Source organism: Phascolarctos cinereus, unplaced genomic scaffold (assembly GCF_003287225.1).
Source record: "Phascolarctos cinereus isolate Bilbo 61053 unplaced genomic scaffold, phaCin_HiC Scaffold_5;HRSCAF=322, whole genome shotgun sequence".
NCBI classification, from domain to species: domain Eukaryota; kingdom Metazoa; phylum Chordata; class Mammalia; order Diprotodontia; family Phascolarctidae; genus Phascolarctos; species Phascolarctos cinereus.
Genome location: NW_027555958.1, coordinates 242,896,481 through 242,920,152, shown reverse-complemented (window position 1 = coordinate 242,920,152; position 23,672 = coordinate 242,896,481). Strand labels below are relative to the sequence as shown.

Here is a 23,672-nt window from a genome sequence, read left to right as displayed (position 1 = left end):
GGGTTCCTCGGAAGGAACGGACTCAATTCTTGTCTGGGGGTGGTTTCTTCAAGTTTCTCAGTGTTTTCCCTTGGAGAACATCAGAAATGCACCAAGAGCAGACTAGAATGGGAGAAGATGTCACAAAAGGGACAGCTTGGGGAAGGGCTTAAAAGGAGGTCATCAGCTATCTCCCATTCGGGATCTCAGTTTCCTTCTCAAAAAAAAGTAAGAGGGTTTGACTAGACAGTCCCTAAAAGTCCTTTGCAGTTCTGACATTCTATATTCTTTGTCTTAACATTCAATATTGTAAGGTCCCTTCCAGCTCAGACATCCTATGTTCTTTGTCTTAACAATATTCTATATTTTAAGATCTCTTCCAGTTCTGACATTCTATGTTCTGTATCTTAACATCCCATATTCTAAGGTCCCTTCCGGCTCTGATAATCCATGGTCTGACATTTTAAGTTCTAATGACCCTTCCCCAGATTCCATGTTTTAAACTCAGATATTCCACATTATGTTCTCTAAGGTTCCTTTTACCTCTGACTTTGACTTGATATAAAGGAGAGTTTATGGGCAGGGTATATATGAGACTCAGATTTTTTTTTTTTTAGAGCACCACTTGACAGAGAATGAGGCTTCCTTCTTGGGTACCGCGTCAAGGATTATGTGTGTATTGGGGGGAGAGGTAGGCATGGGCAAAGCTTGGTGAGAAATCTCCCTCCTTCCCTCGTATTTCCAGCACTCTAAGGCTTATTCTGGCTTTAGAGACCGATGGCTTCCCTCCTGACCCAAAATCCAGCACCCAGCCTCCCCAAGGCCCATGCATCCCAGCCCCCGACCTGCAGTGATGTTGAGAAGCTTGCAGGCAGTCTCGATGTCTTTCAGCACCTCCCCGACCACCATGGATTGTACTTGCTCCAACGAGTGTTCCTCCAGGGTCAGGTTGCCTGGGGAGTAGTCTAGACCTGCCCCCTGGGCCTGGCTGTCGATGATGGGGCACTGCTCTGGCTCCTTGGGGGCCTCCTCCTGGTCCTCCTCGACTGGACCCTTTCCCCCCCAGGTTCCCTCTTCAGGGTACAGCATATCAAAGTAGGAGAGATAGAAGGCCGATAAACCCTGCTCAGGTGTGGCAGGGGGGCTGGGGCTCCAGACTCTCCTCTCAGCCCCTGACCCCTTTTCCAGGCTGTTCTGCAGCCCTGTATCAGGCAAGAGGAGGCGGCTTGGTGGCGGGGCACTCAGGCCAGGGCTGGCGCTGCCCATGGCTCCACTCAGGTTGACCGAGGTGTCTGTGGAGGATAGGAGAGTAAGGATTTCAGCTTCATCTCCAAAGTCCCGCTCCCTCAGCAGGGGATGCTAAGCCTGTTAGGGGGATAAGGGGCTGGGCAGGTACCCTGCCTGGCTCAGGGAAGGCAGGGGAGGGAGCTCTGTGGCTTCAGGGTCATTGGGCAGTGAGAGGACCCAGACATGCTGTGGAAGACACAGACAATCCACTGGAAAAGGGAAATGCACCATGGCTAGGGGAGAGAGAGGGTGAATGAAGGCAATGTATTCTGGCCATGTCTCCCATGTTAGGGATCAAGGAGCAGAGGGAAAAGAACTTCACCTTCACCAGAGGATGCTGATGAGAGAAGGGGAAGTTGTGTATAGATTTGACCTCATGAGTCTCTCTAGGAAGGAGAAACACTTCAACAACAACAACAACAACAACAACAGTAATGATAATGAGAATTGACATTTCCATATTACTTAATATAAGTTAATCAATTACTATATTAATTAATAATTATTAATTATATAATTAATTAATGCTTAATATAATCACTTAAACTAAGCAGTTTACAGATGTGATTTCATTTGATCCTCACATAGCTCCATGATATAGGAAGCACGGCAATAATTATTCCCATTTGAGAACTGAGGAAACGGAGGTTCAGAAAAATTAAGTAAATTGCCTCGGTGAATGCAGAGTCAGCTCTCCTGACTCCTCATGGTTAGATCCTCACTCTTACCCTCTACCGACACCGACTTACCTCTAAGACCCAGGTCCCCATCATCAGGAGCTGGAAGGTGTGGATTTGAATTCCAGTTCTGCCCCTTATTACCTGGGTGACCTTGGATAAGTCACTCTCTGTCATCTGTAGAATGGAGTTGGACTAGATGACCTCTAAGGTCCCTTCCAATTTCAAATCCATGGCCCTATAGTCTCCTATCTCCTCTGGCCTTATTCCTCTGCTGCTCACTCAATCAGGAAACACCATCAAGAAATATTACTGTGCAGCCTTCTGCCTCCAGGCTAGGCCCCTAGCGTAAAGGGGCTTAACTGTACTTCAGTCCTCTGACCTATTTCTTTAAAAAAAAAAATTTCTCTACTTCTTTCCTGAATAACTTATCCTAGTACCGGAGTGTAAATAGCAATTGTTTCTGTTTTGGCCAGAAACTCTGAGAGGCTTCCCCTTCCTGATTGAGATTCTTCTATGCCAGCAAAGCAGGCCATCTTTTAACCTTGATTCTTACCTAGCCTTGAATCACTGAATGGGTGTTGCCTCAGACAAACTGAGATCTGGGAAATACCTTAGCTTAACAAGGCCGAGGTCTCCCACTGCATCCCGGGCTATTGACAGTCTTCCTGACCTATGTCTTGCCACTGGACTCCGATGACCCTGAAGAGAAAGTGTGGCTGGTGACTTTGCATAGCTCTGCCTCACTGAAATCCAACTCACTTGCAAGTCAAGACATCACCTTCCTGAAGTCATTAGCCCTTTTCTAGAACCAATCCTACTATGCCTCACCCCACCTCCACACATATACATACACAGATGAGGAATTGCCTTCAGAAATCTAACTTCAATCCTTCCTGTTTCCTCTTATTCTGTCCTCAGAGACAAGGCAGAGAACAGAACAAATTACCTCTAATTGTACCATATGTAGTAAATATTTAACAATTGGTTTTTTGGGGGTAGGGGGAAAGGTATCCAAGATACACACTTTTAAGATTAATCTGCATTATTAACATTTTCTCTATCACTTTCTCAAGTCTAGACAATCAATAAAACAATAAATCAAGCCCTGGTTTGTAGTATTTGCACATTTCCGAGGCGTAGACGCTCATGATGAAAATTTTACTTTGAAATATTCACCTTGGGCAAATTTAATTTTCCTGGGCCTCGGTTTTCTCATCTGTAAAATGAGAGGTTGGCTTGGATGATCTCTGAGGTCCCTCTAAGATCTTATGACTTGTAGGAGAAAACAAGTGACTGAAAATGAATGGAAAAAAGATTCTTATCAAGGACTTGGGAGAGGACGGCTCTAAAGTCGTTAGCCACTTCATGCACAGAAGTCAGTTTAAATGTTAAAAGCTTTGTTGTTTTAGCCATTTATTTGGTTTTTTTTTCAGTCTACCAAGCAAAAGCTACCAAGCAATTTAGTTGGTTGTACTGATGTTTAATATTAAATTAAATTAAATTAAATAACCCCACTCCTTCCCCAGCCAAACTTGCCTGGTTTAAGGGTAAGGCTACATAAGTGATATATATTTATATATGTGTGTGTACACATATATACACATGCATAATATACATGTATGTATGTGTATAGGTATATATGTGTGTACATACACATGTATAATTTTATTTTTTCCCAATTATATATAAAGATAATTTTTAACATTAATTTTGAGTTTCAAATTTTCTCCCTCCCTTTCTCACTTCTCCCCTCCCTAAGATGATAAGCAATTTGATATAGGTTATATATGTGCAATCACTACATCAGTTTTTTGGTTTTGTTTTTGTTTTTTATTCCTTTTTTTTTTTTGGCTAGGCAATGGGGTTAAGTGACTTGCCCGGGGTCACACAGCTAGTAAGTGTTATGTGTCTGAGGTCGGATCTGAACTCAGGTCCTCCTGAATTCAGGACCAGTGCTCTATCCACTGCGCCACTTACCTGCCCCCACTACATAAGTTTTTAATAAAACATTTAATTTTTTTAAATTGTGAATGCTTTGTCAAGGAAGAGATTTGACCTGTGGGAGTCTAGACTGCTGCTGTATGCTGGTGGTCTTGATAAGCTAGACTCCACTCCTTTTTTTTCTTAGGATAGACATACTTATGGTGGGATTTCAGAGGCATAGGAAGAGCATAGGATTTAGACCCAGAAGGGACCTTAAAGATTGATCACCTGAGATATTAGAGACAATTTAGTCTAATCTTTTTATTTTTACAGCAGAGGAAACTGAGGTCAGGGAGGACAAGATTACACAGGTAGTGGCAGAACTGAGATTAAAATCCTTGATGTAAGCTCCTTGACGGTAAGGACTGTTTCTTCTTTCTCTTTGTGTCTTCATATAGTTCTGGCACATAGTTGAAGCTTAATAAATACTTGAAGGATTGATTTTGACTCCAAATCAGAACTCTAGAACTCCAGAAATAAAATAACAATCCAACACAGAGCTTTCTGGACTCCTCATTGTTCCTTCTCAGACCTCTCAAAACCCTCATCTGATGATAACAACCTATGATTTGCAAAGCTCATTGCATATATTATTTCATTTAATCCTTACAACAACACTGTAAGGCAGATGCTATTATCTCCATTCTATAGATGAAGAAACTGAGGCTGAGATGTTAAGTGATTTGAACAAGATCAGCTAGTAAGTGCCAGAGGCAGGATTTGAACTCAGGTCTTCCTGACTCCAAGCCCAACACTATCCACTGTGACAGCTTCTAACATCTCTTGTAAAATAAGGAAAGTTTATTCTTGATCTTCCTAATAACCTGTTCTCTCTTCAATCTCATCCCAGATTGAGGGTCTTCAACTACCCATCTTCTCAGGAGGGCAGTTGATTATCTCCTTAGGGAATAACCATCATGGTATAGTGAGTAGAACACTGGCTCTAGAGTAAGGAAGGCCCTGGTCTGACTCCTACTGAAGCTGGGCAAATAACAATCTCTCTAGGCTTCAATTTCCTCCTATGTGATATGGAGGGTGGGGTTGGACTCAATGATCTGTAAAGTTCATTACTATTCTAAATACATGATACTACCTACAATCCTTTGATATGTTCATTCATGCTAAAATATTAAGAACTCAACCTCCCATTCCTCCAAACGTGTTCAAAGAGGGCACAAAAAGAGGATGATGTTTAACTCAAAGGAATGAATCAGGAAAGCAAGGAGGATTGAGCTCCATGACAGCTAAGGAAGGGTCTTTTCCAGCATTCTGCAGATTCCTTATCATCAACCTTCAGGCACCAAGGTCAGTAAAGGAGACATCTAGGGACGAAGACCTTCCTTAAACCTCAAATCCTAAATCCCAAATCCTCCTTTGGCATAAGAAGACCCCTACCCAGGTCCTCATGGACAGAACCAGAAGAATAAAGATACAGCTTGGGAATTGAATCTGGCTTTCTAGAGATTGTTAGTAATGACAAGGAGAGGAGGGGGGGAAAAAAAGAGGTTTCCCTTGGCTATCACTCCCTTCCTTGGGTTACTTTAAGTGACAAGGTCTGAAAGGTCAGAATTGGGTGCGGTGTGACAGGCGTGGGGGGGTGGGGGGGCGATTCAGAGGGAAGGTCTGGAGTGAGTTCAGGTCCTTCTGTGCAAACACATGTGTGTGCTGTGGGATGAGGTTATTTACCTAGGTATTCAGGACAAGCTGCACCAACAGCCTGGCTCTCCTTGTCCTTCTGTTCCCCACCTCCTAGACCCACACCCTTACCCCTACCCCAAGTCGGTGCTCCATGAACAAAGGTGGGGGAGCCCCTAGAGGTCCATGCCACTCAAGTCTATTTCCCATTCTCCACCATTTTCTTCCTTGTATTCAATCTGGCCATATCCTTTTCCCCACCCCACCCCCATCTCTGCCACGTTAGGGCACACACTGCCAGTTCTGCTGGGCTTCTTGCCAGGAAGAGCAGGATTTTTCCAAGAAGCAGGAGAACTCACTCCCCCTCGTGCTGTGGCTATGTTCTTGGCATCAATCATGTGTAGGAAACAGGGATGGCTGCTGGGCTTTTGGGTTAGGGCAACAGGAGGATGGATAGGTTGGGGAGTGGCAGTTTGCCTACTTTGGGAAATAGGGAGCAGAAAAAGATGTCCCCTTTCCCATGCCTACACACCTATAACTCAGTCTCCTTTCATAAGCTCTCCTGCTCATTAAAGGACCAAAAAGCTTTGACTTAATCCTAGCTCCAAGATTTCCTTTCGGATCACTATTTCCCAGTGAAAGAAAAGTTAATCATTAACCTTAAGGCTGCATAAAAGGCCCAATTGTCTGAAGGTCGTACAGAAGGTGGAGGGTGGTGGGGAACATTGCACAGAGGAGAGTGGGAAGCACCTTAGGATAGGGGGAAACCTCTGCTTGCCTAATCCAAGAGAGTCAGGGGTTGCACTGCCCAGGCAGCAGAATTGGGCATCCCCGCTAAGCACACCAAGGAAGATGGGCAGCAGGGGGGGTCAGGGGCACATGCCTTTGGGAACCTCCATGGATCCATTTGCTCTTATCTTGCTCTAGGGTTTCTACTTTGGTTTAGCTGACTAAGAGTCTCTGAGTTGACATTGTGATATGGTAGAAAGAGACCAGTATTTGGAACTGGAGAATTTAGGTTCAAATCCTGTCTCTAGTCAATTTTGGGCAACTCACTTAACTTTTCTAGGCTTCCATTCTGTCCTAAATGAGGGGGTAACACTAGAAGACGTCGAGGTCCTATCCGGCTCTAACTCTTGTGATCCCATGATCATACTTTTGTTCATACTCCTTTAATAAGATTCTACAATAGGAATTCTTAACTTTTGGGGGGTCATGGACCCTTTTGATAGTCTGGTAAAGCCTATGAACCCCTTATAAGAAAAAAATGTTTTTCAATAAATAATTGAAGGAAATGTTAAATTTCAGTTAGTGAAAATAAAGATGTGATTTTTTTTTTCTCATCTAAGTTTACAGATCACCTTGAAATCTATCCACAGTCCCCTTGGAGGTCAATGGAACTTTGGCCCTACAGAAATCCCTAAAAGAAGTTTGCCTTGAATTGCTTCCTTCTCCAATGCCTCCAGAACAACACTGTCATGCTGATCACTCCTCTACTCAAAAACTTTCAATGACTCTCCATTGCCTATCACACCAAATCTAGACTCTTCAGCCTGGCATTCAAGGCCCTCCTTTCACAATAAACTAACTTGACCCTCAAGCCTTTTCTCACCACATCTCCCCAACACAGTTTAATCAGACTAGCTCCCTATTGGCCCTACACCTTGTACCCATGTTTTCTCTCACTTCTGTTGGTCCCTTCTTTCTTGCTCCTCACCACCAGACAAATCTACCTGGGATCCTCTCATCATCTGTAAAATGGGGATGATAATAGTACACACCTCCCAGGGTTATTGTGAGGATCAAATTAAATAATAATTGTAAAGTGCTTAGCTCAGTGCCTAACACCTAGTAAGCACCATATAAATATTAGCTATTATTACTGTAGTAAATGCTTGATTGAGTGATTCTAGTTTCTGTCCCACCTCCTCCATGAAGATTTCCCTGAGCACCTAAACTCCTCATTATGTTTTCCCTGTTATCTAAGATTATAACACTTAAGAGACTAATGTGAGATTCAGCTCTTGATTATATATCCAGGCATGCATTACTATCGACTGTATATATAGAGTCAATATATAGACCATATATATCAAGCATTATAGAGTAGCTAGGTGGTACGGTGGAGAGAGTATTGGGCTTAGAGTCAAGAAGACCTGAATGCAAGTCTACTCTCAAACACTTATTTGCTATCTAAACCCTGGGTAAGTCCCTTAACCTCTGCCTCAGTTTCCTCATCTATAAAAATAGCACCTATCTTACAAGGATTGCTGAGATGTATTTGTAAAGTGCTTTGTAAACCTTAAAGCACTAAATAAATGTTAGCTATTTGAGCAATTAATAATTGCTCATTGTTATTAATCATCTAATTATTTTGTGTGCGAGTTTTGAAGTGTTGATTCCTCAGTTCAATTGTAAACTGCTTGAAGGCAAATATATCACATGCTTGCTTCCCTACCCTAGGCCCTGCCTGATGCAGGGAACAGAGCAGACAATTAATAAACACTGAGGATCATTTAACATAGAATGTTAGTGCTTACAGATTAATAATAATAGTTAATGTTTACATAGTGCTGTAAGATTTGTAAAGATATGCGTGTGCTTTTGTGTGTGTGTGTGTGTGTGTGTGTACATACACACATATAAAATCTCATTTGATCTTCACAACAACCTTGTTAATTAAGTGCCATTAATTACTATCCTCACTTTAAAAATGAGGAAACTGAGGCACAATGAGGTTAAGTGATTTGGCCATGGTCACACAGATAGTCACATACATAGAGGTAGGATTTGAATCAGGTCATCTTGACTGCAGCACTCTATGCACTATGCCACCTACTTGCCTCAAACCCTTCATTTTACAAATGAGGAAACTGAGGCCCAGATGGGGTAAAGTGAATTCTCTAAGTTTCTACAGGTAGTAAGTAGCAAAGCTGAGATTTGATCCCAGGTTTCCTGACTCAAAATTCAGATTTCTTTCCACTACATGATGTTGTATGACAATTTCTAGTTGTTGCCTACTCTGCAATCTGTAATCACTCACTTCCCACTCTCCTTGATCCCCTGCAAGGGAAGACACCCTGAAGCTAGGTTCTGGTCAGTCGGCTTCTGTTAGGACCAAAGGGCTGGGTACTGGGTACAGCTCTCGTCTCCCTGGGTGATGCCTCCTTCTTTAGCAAAACTTTAGTTGATTTTCTCTGGATTAAGCTACAGACATAGAGAGATCAGCTTCTCTTTGCCACCCTCATTCCATTTCTGGACAAAGGGATTCTGGTAACAGCTGGTGTGGCCAGAGGCCAGAGACAGTCAGAGGCAGAGTGGTAAAGCAGGGGACAGAGAGGATTAAATAGTTCCAATGGCTCCGTCCCTCCCCCAGCCCCTAACTCTACCTAGAGAGGAAAGGAAAAGGCTGAAAGAACCAAAATTACACCATGTCTCCTTTCTCCCATCCTTTCCCTGATGAAGCTGCTCCCTCCAGAGTAATTTTGTCTCCCCAGTGCCCTCTAGCCCCTTTCTCTCATTTCCCTCTGCTCCCCCTGTTCCCCCCATTTCCATCTATCACAGCCATCTTCTCAGACAGTGTTTCCTTCAATTCTCCCGTAAATTCAGCAATAGTGAGATTAAAATCACCATGAGGCTTAACTAGGGCTCCAAACCCAGAGGCTGGGTGTTGTTGATGATGTTGTCGAGGGTATTGTTGATGCCTTGAATTCAAAAGGTTCATTGCTTTCTATCCTATCACTCCATTCCATATCACTCCATTCCAGATTCATATCCTAGAGATAAGATGGGACTTCAGAGTATGGAACATAGGGGTTAAGGTCTTAACCTCAGTCCTAGTGCTAATCTCAAGGCCATGGTCAACCCCACCCCAAAGTTTATTCTGAAGATGGTGCCATATAATCATAACATTATGATCATATTATGATCATTATTAATATCATTATTACTACATGTTAATGTTGTTATTATTACATGGCATTAGAGTGGAAGATACCTTAGCAATCATGTTGTTCAGGTGTTCTTAATCCCTAGGGTCTGTGAAATTATTTTGTTTTTAAATAACTGTACAGGGTGTCCCAAAAGTCTCGGTATAGTTTTAAGCTATAGAAGCAGATATTTAAATATTATATTTAATTTACATATGTATATATAGTCATAAGTATATCACCAGTTTCTTTTGTAATCCTACATTTTTTACTTTATGTGTTGAAAAACATTATTCTGACAAGGGGTCCATAGGTTTCACTAGACTGCCAAAGGGGGGGTCTGTGACACCAAAAGGTTAAGAACCTTTACTCTGGTACAACTTTCTCATTTTACAGATGAAGAGACGGAAACCCAGAGGAAGGGGATGACTTGTCCAAGATCACAGATCAAGCTAATGGCAGAGCCAAGATGAGTCTGTACCTAGCACCAGATCCCTATCCATCTATCTTGGTAGTCTCTCCCCAAGTCCAGCCCATCATGGGGCAGTGGATGGAGGAAATAGGGCACAGATCAAAATTAGGTGTTTGGTCACAACAAACCCTGCTTTGTGAATCTCTGAATCCATCTTTTTTTCAACAAGAGGTCAAAGATAAGGTGACAGATTACATCTTATAATGAGGCAAAACTTCCTAACAATCAGAACTGTCCAAAGTGGAAAGGGTTGCTATAAAAGCTAATGAGCTCCCCATCACCAAATGCCTTCATTTAGAGCAGAGGTTCTTAACCTGAACTTAAAAAAATAGTTTGATAACTGTATTTCAATAGAATTGGTTTCCTTTGTAATCCAAGATATTTTATTTTATGCATTTCAAAATAGGATTCTGAGAAGGGGTTCAGAAACTTCAACAGAGTGCCAAAGGGGCCCATGACCACTGGGATTAAAATCTGGATGACCACTTCTCAGAGCTATTACAGAGATGACGCTTGCTTAGAAATGGACTAGTTGACCTCTGAAGTGTCTTCCAGCTCTGAGATAATGAGATTCTAAGTTAGGATGCTTTCTTGGGGCTCTTCCTTCAGAAAACTCTTTACTCTGAGTTGTTTATCTCTCCTTCTACAGTTTAAGACTCAACCAGGGATAGGCAAAGACTTAGGGCTTCACAAAAAGCTGGAAGCTCATGTACTCTTGGGGTGAGTGAGCAGCCTGGCTTGGGGCTCAGTTTCCTGGTCAGTAAGCCAGAACCTTGGAGAGAGCTACAAGATCAGTGGGATATTTAAGCCCTAGATTAGTCTGGGTTCTTGTTAGGGCTAAATTCTTTGTCAGACCTCTCAGGGTTTTGTTCCTATCCTGCCTGTTTTCTCCCTTCTTCTTGTCATCCCCTGTCTTCTGTTTTTCTATACTCTAAATTCTCTCCCTTCCCCTCCTTTCCCTCTTTCTCTTCTTTCTGATTCTCTCTCTTTATCTCTTTCACTACTTTTCTTCTCATTTCCCTTCTCCCCCATCCCTCCTCTTCTCCTCTCTGTCTCTCTTCTCTCTCTTCCCTCTCTCTCCCTCTTCTCTCTCTCCTCTTTCTATCTTTCTCTTCTTTCTGATTCTCTCTCTTTATCTCTCTCACTACTTCCCTTTTCATTCCCCTTCTTTCCCATCCCTCCCCCTCCTCTCTTTCTATCCCTGTCTCTCTCTTCTCTCTTTCTTCCCTCTTTCTCTTTCTTCCTCCACTCCTCTCCTTTCTCTCTCCTTTCTTCTTCTTCTTCTTCTTCTTCTTCTTCTTCTTCTTCTTCTTCTTCTTCTTCTTCTTCTTCTTCTTCTTCTTCTTTTTCTTCTTCTTTTCTTCTTCTTCTTCTTCTTCTTCTTCTTCTTCTTCCTGTTTCTCGCTCTCTTTTTACTCCTCCTCCTCCTCTTCCTCTCCTCTCTTCCTTCTCTTTCTGATTCTGTCTCTCCTGTCTTTATCTCTCGCACTATTTCCCTTCTTATTCCCTTCTCATCTCTCCCATTCTTCCCCCTCTTCTCTTTCTCTGTATCCTTTCTCTGATTTTGACTCTTCGTTCTCTCTCTTTCTCCCTTCTTTCCTCTCTCTTCATCCTCACAGTTTCTGTCTCTCATCCTCATCAATTTCTTTTCTTTTTTTATATTTTTGTTTAAAGTTTTGAGTTCCAAATTCTATCCCTTACTCTCTCCCCTCCCTCCTACCTGAGACAGTAAGCAAACAGATATAGGTTATACATGTGCAATTATGTAAAACATTTCCATAATAGTAATTTTGTATAAGAAGACTCAAATAAAAGAAAAAATGACAGAAAAAAGTGAAAAATAGCATGCTTCAGTCTGTATTCAAACAATATCAGTTCTTTCTCTGGAGGTAGACAGTATACTTTATCATTAGTCCTTTGGGATTGTCTTGGATCATTATATTGCTGAGAATAGCTAAGTCATTCACAATTCTTCATTGTACAATATTGTTGTTACTGTGTACAACATTCTCCAGGTTCTGTTCACTTCACTTTGCATCAGTTCATGTAGGTCTTTCCAGGTTTTTCTGAAATCATCCTGCTTGTTATTTCTTTTAGCACAATAATATTTCATTACAATCATACACCATGGTTTGTTTAGCCCCAATTGATGGGCATCCCTTCAATTTCTGATTCTTTGCCATCACAAAAAGAGCTGCTATAAATGTTTTTGTACAAATAGATCCTTTCCCCTTTTCTGTATGTCTTTGGGATATAGACCTAGCAGGGGTATTGCTGGATCAAAAGGTATGCACAGTTTTATAGTCCTTTGGGCATAGTTCCAAATTGCTCTCCCAAATGGTTAGCTAAGTTCACAACTCCACCAACAGTGCATTATGTCACTGTTTTCCCATATTCCCTCCAACATTCAACATTTTCCTTTTTTGTCATTAGCTAATCTGATAGGTATGAGGTGGGTACCTCAGAGTTGTTTTAATTTGCATTTCTCTAATCAATAATGATTTAGAGCATTTTATCCTTATGACTATAGATAGCTTTGATTTCTTTGTCTGAAAATTGCCTGTTCATAACCTTTGACCATTTATCAATTGGGGAATGACTTCCATCAATTTCTTTTCATACGTCTTTGGCCTTAGTGTGATTCCACCTAACTGATCTGACCATTTTTCAGATCCAATTTATTTCCCATGGGACTGAGATATCCCCATTCATCATCTCCCTTGTATCACTCCCTTATTCTCCTATTCCTGAAAAAAGAAAGATATTTTTGAGAGGAGAAGGAAGAAGGGGTGGCCCAGGTCCTCCATGGGAGAAAAGATGTAATTTTCCCTGTCTAGCTCTCCTCTATCACCTGGCACTGTCCAACCCTCTTCTCCTTGGCTTTTTCTCTTTTCCAATCCTAACTGACTCCACCTCTACATGTCTTCCTGTTCTTTACAGTCTTGAGTTTAGCTCAGAGAGCAACTCCATGTCCCTAATGCCCAGAAGGTGGAGGGATACAGAGAATGGGAATATGAAAGGAAATGGGAAAATTAGAGGAGGGTGATAGGGGATAGAGATGGGAAATGAGAGGAGTTAGAGGATGCCATTAATAAGAATAATAATCGCTAAGATTTATACGGCACCTATTATTTGCCAGGCCCTGTTCAAAGCACTTTACAAGTATTATCCTATTTGATCCTCACAACAACCCTACCAAGTACGTGAAAGTACGTGATTTGCCCAGGATCACATAGCTAGCAAGAGTCTGATGTTGGATTTGAACTCAGGTTTATCCTGACTTCAGGCTCAGCTCTCTATCCACTGTAGCACTGAGCTGCCCCATCAAGTTAATATGATATGATATGATGTGACATAGTGTACTATAATATAATATAATAACATAATATAATGTAATATAGTCTAGCATGGCATAGCATAATATAGTATAGTGGAACACGTATTGGACTTGGAGTCTAGACCTAGGTTCAGGTCCTAATTCCAACACTTATTAGCTGTAGACCCATGGGCAAGTCACTCAGCCTCACTGGGTATCTTATTTTCCTGTAAAATAGGATAAATAACATTTCTACCAGCTACCTCACAGAATTGCTGTGAGGATTTTTTTAAAGTGTTACTAAAATACAAGCTATCATTACAATCTTGCTTTGTCCATACCTTCTGTGGGGTGCCAAGAGATTTGTAATAACAGAATGATATCATTTTCCCTCAATGTGTCCTGGAGAAAGTCACTTCCCTGCTCCAGGCCTCAGTTTCCCCATGTACACAATGAGAGGATTGAACTGAATGATCTCTTAGGTCCCTTTCTGGACTGATATTCTGTGAGTCTATATGGGATCCTGGGCTCTTTTCTCTCATTCACTCTTGAGGGATCTCGGTGACTTTTTTACTCTGACCACACTGTAAGGAGAGAGGCCTATGAAAGGGCCTTCATCTTTGCCTTTTCAGGTTCTCGGTGAAAGGAGTGGAGCTTCCCAACCTTTTCGATCTAAAAGGTCAGGAGGGTGCTCTCAGTCTGAGGTCTAAAGCCTCACCAGCATCAATGCACCAAGGAGCAAAGAGTAACCTTAGGGCTTGGAACACAACCCAGCAGTAGCTGGGCATATGTGGCAGTCATGCTTGCATCTGGATATAAACTTGGAAGGACCAAGGCTATGTAGGAAGGTTTTGAACCTATTCCCTCCCAGAAAACTAAATGGAGTCAGGGAGATTATTACCTCACCCAGATGTTGGGGTGTGTGTATGGGGGTGTGAGTATATGTTCTTACTATACCTTTGAAATAAATATCCCTTTGTAAAAACTTTTAAAAATGCAGGCTTTGATTCTTTGCAACCCATCACTTCCACTGACCAACTCAATGGTCTACTCTTTTCATTTCCAGTCTCCCAAATGGACAATCAATCAGTCAATCAATCAACATTTATTAATTGCTTACTGTACATAAGGCACTGTGCTAGGACTACAAAGACAAAAGTAAGACTGTCCTTGCCTTCATGGAGCTTACATTCTATAAAAGGAAACAACACACATACATGTATGAACACACACCCATATTTATGCTCTACACGTGTGCACATGTACACAGACACACATCTATGTATCTATATCTATATCTATACATGTAGTGATATATGTATATGTGTATGCATTCATATATGCAGTAAATACATGCAATACTTTGCAGAGATAAGGGACCAGCAGTTGGAGCCTTAAGGAAGTCTCTATATGGAAGCCTTCCTGTCCCATCCACAATCCCAGATTGAGCTTCAAGGCTGGTCTCTCTGGTGATTGTGCCTGTTTCCATGTAGGGTTATTTCAATTGCCCTAATCCAGCCCCTGGAGAAGGAGGAGGGGCATTATGAAAGACCACTCAGCCCCCAAACCATGGAGTTAGGGTCTGTGACAATTGAAAAGGCACTTGGCACAATTTCCTTTGAGGTCGATTGGTTCCTTCCCCAAATGATGGATCTTCCCATTTCTTTTCCCAGTTTCTCTCACAACTCTTATCCCTGCTCTCCTCTTCTCTCTCCCTCGGTATTCGGAAAAGATTCCCAGAGAATCTTTATACTGGAGGGGAGAGGGCTGAGAGAATGCACAGCCACAGTTTACAATGACAAGTGGTCCCTGTTTCTTATTACATCAACCACTTGCTTCCTGTGTGACCTCAAAGAGTCATTTCTCCACTGCATGTCTGCATTTCTTCTTCTTTTAAGTGAGAGTGTTAGATGAGCCTACCATTCAAAGATTCTAGCAATCAAATAGTCTTACAGCTGGAAGGATCCCTAAAGGCCACCTAGTCCAACGAACACCTGGACAGTAATTTCTTCTACAATGTTCCTGACAAATGGTCATCCAGTCTTTATTTAAAAGATCTCCAGTGAATGGGCAACTCTGTGACTCAGTGGTTAAAGCACCAGGTCTACAGTCAGAAAGACTCCTCTTCCTGAGTTCACATCTGACCTCAGATGCTTAGTAGCCATGTGACCCTGAGCAAGTCACTTAATCTGGGTTGCCTCTGTTTCCTCATCTGTAAAATGAGCTGGAGAAGGAAATGGCAGAACCACTCCAGCATCTTTGCCAAGACAACCCCAAATGGGATCACGAAGAGTCAGACGTGACTGAATAATAACAACAATGAAAGAGAACCAATTACCTCCTATAGTAGCTCATTTCATTTTTAGATAGCATTATTTGTTAGACAGATGAATGGACAGTCAGGCAGGCAGATGGATAGATAGACAGGCAGAGAGATAGATTGATAGAGAGAGCATTTATTAAGTGTTTGCCATATGCCAGGCACTGTGCTAAGTGCTGATAAGACAAATATAACCAAGCAAGACAATCCCTGCCCTCAAGGAGCTTACATTCAAATTGAGAAAGACAACACATAACTGGGGGCTGGAAAAGAGGATAAAGAAGTACTACTGGGTCAGGACATGGTGAGGGTATGCCCAGGAAGTGTTACAGAGGTCTGAGCTCCCAGAAAGATCAGATGAAAGCTCATCTACCAGAACCAGAGGTGCAGTCCAAGATGGTTGGAACGTAGGGCCATGCTATTTTTCTTTAAATCAAGCCTGGCACATGGTAAACACAAAATAAGTGTTTGCTTATTCAACCATGCCTCTATCTGCCTCTCTCAGCTTCTATTCATTGTTCCTATGCTTGTATGTTCACAAGATCATGGCTTTAAGCTGGAAAGGATTTTAGAGGTCATCTAGTCCAAATCTCTCATTTTACAGATGAGGAAACTGAGGCCCAGAGAGATTAAGTGATTTATCCAAAGTACCATAGGTGGTAAATGGGCAGAAGGAAGATTCAAATTCAGTGCCACTAGCTCCAAATCTAACACAGTTTTCTCTGCACCAGGCTCCTTTCTAAATTCAAACTCCTCTTGCCTGGCATTTAAAGCCTCTTCCCAATCTGGTGCCAATGTAGCTATCTAAATTTATCACTCACTATATCACAATAAATAGCCTCAAATCAGATCGTCTCTTCCCTGTCTTTGACATTGCCATGAGCAATATGGCCACCAGGCTTTTGCTCATGTCCTATCCATGCTGTTTATTTTTAATTTCCTCTCCACATCTTCAAGGTCCAGATCCTCCATAAATGGGCTGCCTCAGGAGGTGGTGAGCTCCTCATCACTGAGGGTCTTCAAGAGATGACCAATTAGCAGAGATGCTTTAGGGGGAATTCTTGTTCAAGTAAGCTTTGGATTAGATGGCCCCCGATGTACATTTCAATTCTGGTGTTCTACGAGTCTATGATTATGCGAAGTGTACTTTGACTATTCCAGTCCACATGAATTGCTGCCCTGGAGTGTGTTATAGCAATGCCCTTCAGTCATGTTCAACTCTGCATGATCCCATTTGAGGTTTTCTCGGCAAAGGTACTGGAGTGGTTTGCCATTTCCTTCTCTAACTCATTTGACAGATGAGGAAACTGAGGCAAATGGGGTTAAGTGACTTGCCCAGGGTCACACAGCTAGTAAGTGTCTGAGGCCAGATTTGAACTTGGGAAAATGAGTCTTCCCGACTTCAGGCCCAGCATTCTTATCCACTGCACCCCCTAGCTGCCCCATCGTTACCCTAAAGTGATGCCATACTCCTATAGCACCAAGAAGTAGTCTGTACCACACAATACAGCATTAACGGTATTTATCTGTGGTTCATCTTTGAATATCTCGTTCCCCTAAAGAGGTTGTAAGCTTCCTCAGTTTAAAGACCACATCTTATACTTCTTTGAATCTCCCATAGAACCTGGAATAGAGCTAGATCCACAGGAGGTGCTCAAAACATACTTGCTGGCTGATCAAAATCTGAAACAGCACGAAAGGCACGTTTGGGCTGGGGGATACAGGGACTTGATCCCTAAATGCTAAAACTAGGTCACACAGACCCTTGCTATCTGTGTGATCCTGGACAAGTCACTTAAACTCTGTGCCTCAGTTTCCTCATCTGCAAAATGGGGTTAATAAAAAGCACTCTGGAAATGCTAGCTATTATTGCTATTATTGGAACTAAGGGGAACTTCTTAAATCTTGAAAGGGACCCCTTTAAGACCAATGAAAGGAAGTCCTCCATCATCCAGTGGGTCAAGAAACTTACAAGACTTATCATGTGGTATAGTAAGCAGTATTCATGTGCCCTGGGTCTGGGAATTCTGCCTCTCCTGTGTGTTCCTGACTACCAGAGGCACTAAGCCTTCACTGGACTACATAGGGCTTAATCTGTGCCTGGAGCAAAATTTCTGGCTTTAAAAATATGCAGATTATGGGGGAGGGGGGATAGAAGGGAGGGCAGATTGGGGGAAGAGGTAATCAGAATGCATGCCATCTTGGAGGAGGGAGGAGGGAAGAGATGGAGAGAAAATTTGGAACTCAAAATCTTGTGTAAGTGAAAATTGAAAACTAAAAGTAAATAAACAAAAATTTTAAAATGTGTGGATTTATGAAGAGAAAAGTTCACTAGCCCCTCCCTGAGCCCCCTGGATGTTCCACTCTAGGTAATTGTCTGTTGCTGCTTCAGTGCTGGAGACATAATACTATCTGAAAATTCTTAGGTGGTAGATCCATGTTTATCCCTAACCTGTAGGTCATTTCAGAAAGTCAGGATGATCTGAAGGCCATCTCTAATCTGTGAGGCTGAACTCAAGGAGGGTACCCCTACCCTTCTGCCCTCAAGAACTACTGTCAAAGACAGAATCCTGGGCTGGGCTGGGGTTACCAATATATATTTATTCACAGAGATGCAGTTCAATTATGTTCTGCCCCTCCATTCCTATTTCCCCCATTGTTTCCCTTGAGATCCTGAACTTTTTTGTCACCAAATGAATTTTGCTATTATTTTGTCTAGCTCCATAAAGTGTCCCCTTTGGAGTTGCCTAGATTCATAGACTTAGAATTGGGAAAAACCTGAGAGGCCATTTAGCCCTCATTTCACAATCAGTCAGTCAATCAAACAATAAACACTTATTAATTGCTTACTTCGTTTTGCATATGGGGAAACTGAGGCACAGAGGATGATTTGTCCAGGGTCATAGAGCTAGTAGCTGTCTTAGATCTGATACTAGGTCTTCTTGACTCCAAGTCCAGAGATCTTCTTACTACTAAGTTTGTAAATTAATTAAAATAGTATTGCCATTTTTATTATTATGGCACAGCCTAGCCATGAGCACTGAACATCCTTTCTTCTATTTAGGTCACTATTTCTTTAAGTAGCATTTTGTAGTTGCATTTGTACAGGTCCTGAGGGTCCCTCAGTAGGATGATTTTTATGCATTTTTGTATTTTGAATAATGGATTTCCATTTATACTATTTCCCCCTGGATTTTGTTATTGTTTTATACAAATATTGTTGATTTCAATTCAGTTGTTTACCTGAATTCAGACTAAGGGAGCAAACACTTAATAAGCATCCACTCTATATAATTCCCTGGGCAGCAAAATCCTTGCTTTCAGGGAGCTTGCCATCTAGGCAGACTGGGGAGAAGGGATAAGACGTGTGCACAGAAGACAAATATAAAAGTTAGAATATTTTAAGTCTGGTACAGTGGAGAGAGCACTGGCTTGAGTTTCAGAGGATCTGGATTCAAATCCTGCCTCTGACACAACCATGTGACCTTAGGCAAATCACTTAACTTTTCCATACTCCAGTTTCCTCATCTCTAAAATACAAGGAGGTTGGACAAGATGGTCTCAGAGATGGCCTCCTTCCCACTCTAGATGTGTGCTCCTAGGAGTCTATGGGATCCTAAGGGCAAAGGAAAGGCCAAATAGAGGCATGAAAGACTTGAGGAGGCAGAGTCAGGGGAGAGGCGACCCTTAGTCTGGCCATTGAAAGAAGGGAAGCATTTCCACAGGGGTTTGGTTCTACATGCCTGTTAGACTGTAAACTCCGCGAGGGCAAGGTCTGTGTTTCACTTAAAGTTTGTTTCTGTGAGTGTGAATGTATGAAATATCTCTCTGCCTCAGATCTGGAACAATCAATCAATTGATCAATCAACAAATGTCTATTAAGAGCTTATGAGATGCCAGGTGTTGTGATACGTCCTTGGGATAAAAATGCAATGAATGAAACAAAGGGCTTTCATTCAAATGGAGGAGACAACAAGGATATATACACAAAAAGCACATGATATATAATAAATCATTACATGGCATATAATGTATTATATAATAAAACTGTTATGCCACACATGCATGTGACATACATGTATCATGTGATGGGTCATGTGTGTATATTATGTCTATGGGATAGACTGCCAGGCCCGGAGTCAGGAAGACCTGAGTTCAAATCTGGCCTCAGACACTTACTGGTTATGTGACTCTGGGCAAGTCACTTTGCCTTATTCATCTCGATTTCCTCATCTATAAAATGAGCAGGAGAAAAAAACCAGCAAACCACTCTAGTATCTTTGCCAAGAAAAGCCCAAAAGGGGTCACAAAGAGTTGGACGTGACAGAAACAACTCAATAATAACAATATATCATATCTACATAGAATAAATATAAAGTTAAGAAATACAAATAAATAAATAGAGATTAGTTAAATACAAGATCATTTGGGAGGGAGGGCACTAGCAGTTGGAGAATCAGGAAAGGAATCATGGGTAAGTTCATGCTTGACTTGCATATTGAAGGAAGAAAGGGCTTTTACTAGGAGTAGGTGATGAGGCAGCTCTTTCTAGGTATGACAGACATCCATTGCAAAGGGATGTAGAGGATATATGAAAAGCCACGTGTGAGGAACAGAGAGAAGGCCAGTTTGACTGATCTAGCCAGGTGGCACAGTGGATAGAGCACCAGCTCTGGAGTCAGGAGGACTCATCTTTCTGAGTTCAAATCTGGCCCCAGATACTTGCTAGCTGTGTGACCCTGGACAAGTCACTTCACCCTCTTTGCCTCAGTTTCCTCATCTGTATAATGAGCTAGAAGAGGAAATGGCAAACTACCCTGGTATCTTTGCCAAGAAAACACTAAGTGGCATCATGAAGAGTTGGGCACAACTGAGAAACGACTGACCAGAGACAAGAATGTGGGAAGCAGAATAATATCCAGTGAGGCTGGAAAGATAGGTTGAGGCAAAGTTGTCAAGGGTTTTTAAATCTCAGCAGAGGAGTTTGTATTTGATCCTAGAGATAAGAGGGAGCCATGGAAGATTATTGAGTAAAAGAGCAACATGGACAGATCTGCACTTATGGAAAATTGCACTGGCAGCCATGTGGAGGATGGACTGAAATGGGAAGGGACTTGAGGCAGGAAGAACAATTGGGAGGCCATCGCAATAATTTAGTTGAGAGGTGGTAAGGATCTGAACTAAAGCGGTAGCTATGGAAGTAGAGAGAAAATGTCAGATGCAAGTGATGTGGAGATAAAAATGGCAAGATTTGGTAAATGATTGTATACATGAAGTGAGAGAGAGTGGGGAGTTGAGAATGATGCCAGGATTATGAACCTTGGACACGGCAAGGCTGGTGGTGCCTTCAACAGAAATAGAGAAGTTTGGAAGGGTGTAGGTTTGGGGTCTGTTTCAGACATGCTGAGTTTAAGATATCTCTAAAATATCCAATACCGTAGACAATAGTTGAAGCGGTATTGCCAGTATTGATTCAACTCAGGAGAAACTGGGACCAGAGATATAGAAATGGGAGTCACTAGCATACAGACCACAATTAAACCAATGAGACTGGGGAGATCATTGACTGAGGGCAGTCAGATAGAAGAGTAGCAGGGCTCAGGGCACAGAAAACCCCAAATGGGGTCACAAAGAGTCAGGCATGACCGAAAATGACTGAACAACAAAGCGGCTGAGTGGTAAGGAAGGAACATGTGTGAGAGATATTGTGGAAATCAAAGTACCACCTGACAATTGACTGGAGGAGAGTACCACAAAACTCTTGAGAGGAGAGCATATGCAGGATGAGATGGTGGTCCAGGGTGTCCAATGGAGCAGATCGGTTGAGAAGAATGAGGACTAAGTCCATCAGATTTGGCCATTAGGAGATCTTTGGTAATTTGGCTGAGTGTCGGCTGAGTGAGGAGGTCAGAAGGCAAATTGCAAATCTACCAAATCGACTGAAGGCTGAGTAGTGATTGAATGGAGAAGTGGAAGCAGTGACTGTAGACAGCTTCTTCTGGGAATTTGGCTAAGAAAAGAGCACAGACTCCACCATCATGGACCCAAGGCCTAGGAGAAAGGTATGCTTGAGTCTCAACTCTGCTGAGAAGCTGCTCTTCTCCAGCTACCTCTAAGAGGGTTTTGTGAGTATCGAATGAAGGAATCATAGAATCTCAGCTTTGGAGGACATCAAAGGATCATCAGCATGGAACTGGAGGGAGCCTTGGATATGACCTAGTCCAACTCCCTCCTTTTACACATGGGAAATCATTCATTCAGTTCTTTCCCAGTCGTGTCCAACTCTTTGTGCCTCCGTTTGGGACTGTCTTGGCAAAGATAATGTAGTTGTTTGTCATTTCCTTCTCCAGCTCATTTTACAGATGAGGAAACTGAGGCAAAGAGGGTGAAGTGACTTGCCCAGGGTCACATAGCTAATAAGTGTTTGCCAGACTTGAATTCAGGAAGATGAGTCTTCCTGACTCCAGTCCCAGCACTGTGCCACCTAGCTGCCCATTTTTTAAAATGATTTTATTGATTACTTATTTTTCGTCTACCAAAGTCCATTCCAATGTCTCATCTTGATGTATCTGTGACCTGAGTTTGTTTTGAAGAGGGGTCTGGTGATGCAGGTGTCTTGTCATCCAATGACCAGACTAGCTAGATTCAGAGGGGCTCATCCCCAGAAGGCTGGGTTCAGAATCAGAGATGCAAAGCCTGTCCCTGAAGGCATGGAGGAGTTATGAGCTGCTTCTGGGGAAGGAGGACTCTTTCCCATGGAATAATAGATTCCTGAAGTGACTGACAAGAAAGAGGAAAAGAAAATTGATTGTAGGAGACTTCCCTGAAGTGAGGATGGAATGGTATTGTCTAGGATTGGATTTAATTCATCAAAGACTGATTATTTGAGGCACCCTGTTAGGCCATGGGGGAGAGATAAAAGATGGGAAAAGGACACACATTCACTGCCCTTGAGAAGTTTATAATTTAATGGGATGGGGGGGTGGAGAGAGAATGAGCCAGGCACACAATAAGTTTTATTTAAAGATGAATTAACATGAAGAAAATGAAGAAAGGTAGAGGGCCACTGGGAAAGATTGAGCAGGAAGGATCTCTTCTAGTTGGGGGTATAGGAGAGGGCTCTATAGAGGAAGTCCCGCCTGTGCTGGGTCTTCCTAGCTTGAAGGAAGGGAGAAACTTTGAGAAGTAGAAATGTAGAGGAAATTTGTTCTGTAGCCTACATAAAGACTCCCACAGCCAAATCTCTCTCTCTCTCTCTCTCTCTCTCTCTCTCTCTCTCTCTCTCTCTCTCTCTCTCTCTTCTCTCCTCTCTCTCTCTCTCTCTCTCTCCTCCCTCTCTCCCTCTCTCCCTCTCTCTCTCTCTCTCTGTCTCTCTCTCTGTCTCTCTGTCTCTCTCTGTCTCTGTCTGTCTGTCTGTCTGTCTGTCTCTGTCTCTGTCTGTCTGTCTGTCTGTCTGTCTGTCTGTCTGTCTCTCTCTCTCTCTCTCTCTCTCTCTCTCTCTCTCTCTCTCTCTCTCTCTCGCCCAGATAAGGAACTATGATCTAGAGAGTTTAAATCACTAGCATACAAGTGGGTGTCCCAGAGAGCCCAACGGCTGAGCAAAAGCATATGCAACATATCCCGGGGTCTCAGAAGTACTATAGTAAACAACGGAGGCAGTCTTCAAACTCAGGTCCTCTGCCTCCAAATCCAGAATTCTTCCCACTGTACCAGACTGTCTCATGAATTAAGATTACAGATACAGGGCCAGAAGAAACCTCAGAGGCAATCTAGTACAACCCTTACATTTTACAGATGAGAAATAGAGGCCCATAGAGGTGACATCACTTTCCCACGGTGACATAAGTGGTAAATGGCAACACCAGGATTTGAACCCAAATCCTGTGACTCAAATCTAGCATGATTTCCATTATCTACAAATCACCATTCTCCCTCTGACTTCTAGGAGTGCCCCCCCACCCCGATCATTCACCACACTAGAAGGAGATGAAAGATGGAATTAGGGGAAGCGATTGAAGAAGAGGTGGGGAAGGTCTGGACTAGGATATAATCATTGTGGAAGTAGAAGAGA

At 42.4% G+C, this 23,672-nt stretch overlaps 1 protein-coding gene across 4 annotated transcripts in view; it reads right to left on the bottom strand.

Moving 5' to 3' along the window:
• Positions 1-23,672, bottom strand: part of SPDEF (SAM pointed domain containing ETS transcription factor) — a 53,794-nt gene that overhangs the window by 22,648 nt on the left and 7,474 nt on the right. For all 4 annotated transcript variants that reach the window (XM_020999652.2, XM_020999649.2, XM_020999650.2 and 1 more), the window contains exon 2: positions 825-1,271. In XM_020999652.2, coding sequence (XP_020855311.1) covers positions 825-1,245 — 421 coding nt within the window. In that variant the 5' untranslated portion in view covers positions 1,246-1,271. The remainder of the gene's footprint in view (positions 1-824; positions 1,272-23,672) is intronic.